The sequence below is a fragment of the Penaeus vannamei genome, chromosome 37 (assembly GCF_042767895.1).
Source record: "Penaeus vannamei isolate JL-2024 chromosome 37, ASM4276789v1, whole genome shotgun sequence".
Taxonomy (NCBI): domain Eukaryota; kingdom Metazoa; phylum Arthropoda; class Malacostraca; order Decapoda; family Penaeidae; genus Penaeus; species Penaeus vannamei.
In genome coordinates, this window is record NC_091585.1 from 1,069,136 (window position 1) to 1,071,530 (window position 2,395).

At 24.8% G+C, this 2,395-nt stretch overlaps 1 protein-coding gene across 1 annotated transcript in view; it reads right to left on the minus strand.

Moving 5' to 3' along the window:
• DAAM (disheveled-associated activator of morphogenesis-like protein) overlaps positions 1–1,123 on the minus strand; it is a 135,367-nt gene extending 134,244 nt beyond the window's left edge. The window contains exons 1-2 of the mRNA XM_070115147.1: positions 1,118–1,123; positions 581–847 (exon numbers count right to left, since the gene is read on the minus strand). Of these exons, the coding sequence (XP_069971248.1) occupies positions 581–847; positions 1,118–1,123 (273 nt within the window). The remainder of the gene's footprint in view (positions 1–580; positions 848–1,117) is intronic.
• Between the last annotated feature and the right edge of the window lie 1,272 nt (positions 1,124–2,395).

Genomic DNA, 2,395 nt, shown 5'->3' on the forward strand with positions numbered 1-2,395 from the left:
ATATCAATATGAATAATATGAATATGAATAAGATAACTACAATAATAATAATAATGATAATAAAAATAATAACAATAATAATAATAATAATAATAATAATAATAATAATAACAATAATAATAACAATAATAATAATAATAATAATAATAATAATAATAATAACAACAACAATAGTAATAATAATAATAATAATAATAATAATAATAATAATAATAATAATAATAATAATAATAATAATAATAATAATAATAATAATAATAATAATAAAAATAACAACACTAGTAATAATAATGACGATGATAATAATAACAACATAATCCCCAACAAGTTTCCACGATCAGATAGTAATCCCGCTGCTTGCATTATAATCCCTGCTTGCGCCCTGCTTGCGCCCTGCTTCCTGACTTGCTCTCCGCTTTCTGATGTGTATTCTGCTTGCGCCCTGCTGTCTGCTCTCTGATTATTCTGTCCTGGGATACACTGCTTGCACGCCGCTTGCACTCTGCTTGCTCTCTGCTTGCTCCCTGCTTGCTCTCTGCTTGCACTCTGCTTTCTTTTAGATTATTCTGTCCTGGGATACACTGCTTGCACGCTGCTTGCACTCTGCTTGCAGTCTGCTTGCACTCAGCTTGCTCTCTGCTTGCCCTCTGCTTGCTCCCTGCTTGTTGTCTGCTTGCTCCCTGCTTGTTGTCTGCTTGCTCTCTGTTTCCTCTCTGCTTGCTCCCTGCTTGTTGTCTGCTTGCCCTCTGCTTGTACTCTGCTTGCACCCTGCTTGCACTCTGCTTCCTGTTTCCTGCTTCCTGCTCCCTGCTTCCACTTTGTTTGTGTTGGCATTCCTTGCAAGCACCTGCCGTTCGGGGCAAAGCAAGCAGAGCCCTCAAGCAGCCCAAGCAAAGCCAACAAGCAGAGGATAGCCTTGGCGGCCGCTTAACAGTCTAGCGAATATCTCTCCCCTTCCTAAATGATTTTTTTTTTTTTTAATGTAAATATTTTTTTTCAGTCAACATACACCAGAGTTTTGCAATGTTGCGAGGTTGCATAATGAATGGAAATGAAGTGTATTTACATGGGTTTGATCAGCTGGTTCGAAAGCACGGGACGAAAGCACCAAAATTACCTTCATTGGTTACTATTTAAATCACGGAGATTTAAAATTATTAATTATTAATTAATTACGATGATAACTACTGTAAGAAAACAAAAATAGGAATAGTGATGATAATGATAATAATGATAGTAAAATGGCAATAATAATAATAATGATAATAATAATAATAATAATAATAATAATAATAATAGAATAATAATGATAATAATAATAATAGTAATATCAGTAATAATAGTCATGATAATAACGATACTAACAATAGTAATAATAAGGATGATAATAGTAATGATAATAATAACAACATGATAATAATGATAATCATTATCATTATCATAATATCATCATCATCATCATTGTCATAATGATAATAATAGCAAGAACAATCTAAAAATTATAATAACAATAAAAATAATAACACACCAATGATAATAAAAAAATAATAATCACCTCAATAATAACAGCAACACCATTAACAACATAATAAAAAGCGAATGATAATAATAATAATAACAATAATAATAATAATAATAATAATAATAATAATAATTGTAATAATAATGACGGAAATGATAATAACAGTAGATAATAATAAACAATAATAATAATAGTAATAATAGTAATAATAATAATAATAATAATAATAATAACAATAATAATAATAATAATAATAATAATAATAATAATAATAATAATAATAATAATAATAATAATAACAATAATAATAATAACAATAATAATAATAATAATAATAATAATAATAATAATAATAATAATAATAACAATAATAATAATAATAATAATAATAATAATAATAACAATAATAATAATAATAATAACAATAATAATAATAATAATAACAATAATAATAATAATAATAATAACAATAATAATAATAACAATAATAATAATAATAATAACAATAATAATAATAATAATAATAATAATAATAATAATAATAACAATAATAATAATAATAAAATAATAAAAGAAAATATAATAACATCCATGATAATCATAACAACAAACATATCAACGACAATAATGATTTAAGAATCAATAATGGAAACAAAAGCAAAATTACTAATAGTGGTTAGACGCAGCCTTCAGAGAGCAATAATAATAAACAATAATAATAATAATAATAATAAACTTAATAAATAAATAATAATAATAATAAATAATAAATAATAGCAATAATAATAAACAATAATAATGATTTTATGATGAAGACAAAACCGTCAAAGACATTTTCCTCTAAATAATAAATGAATATAAGAATAATGTAAA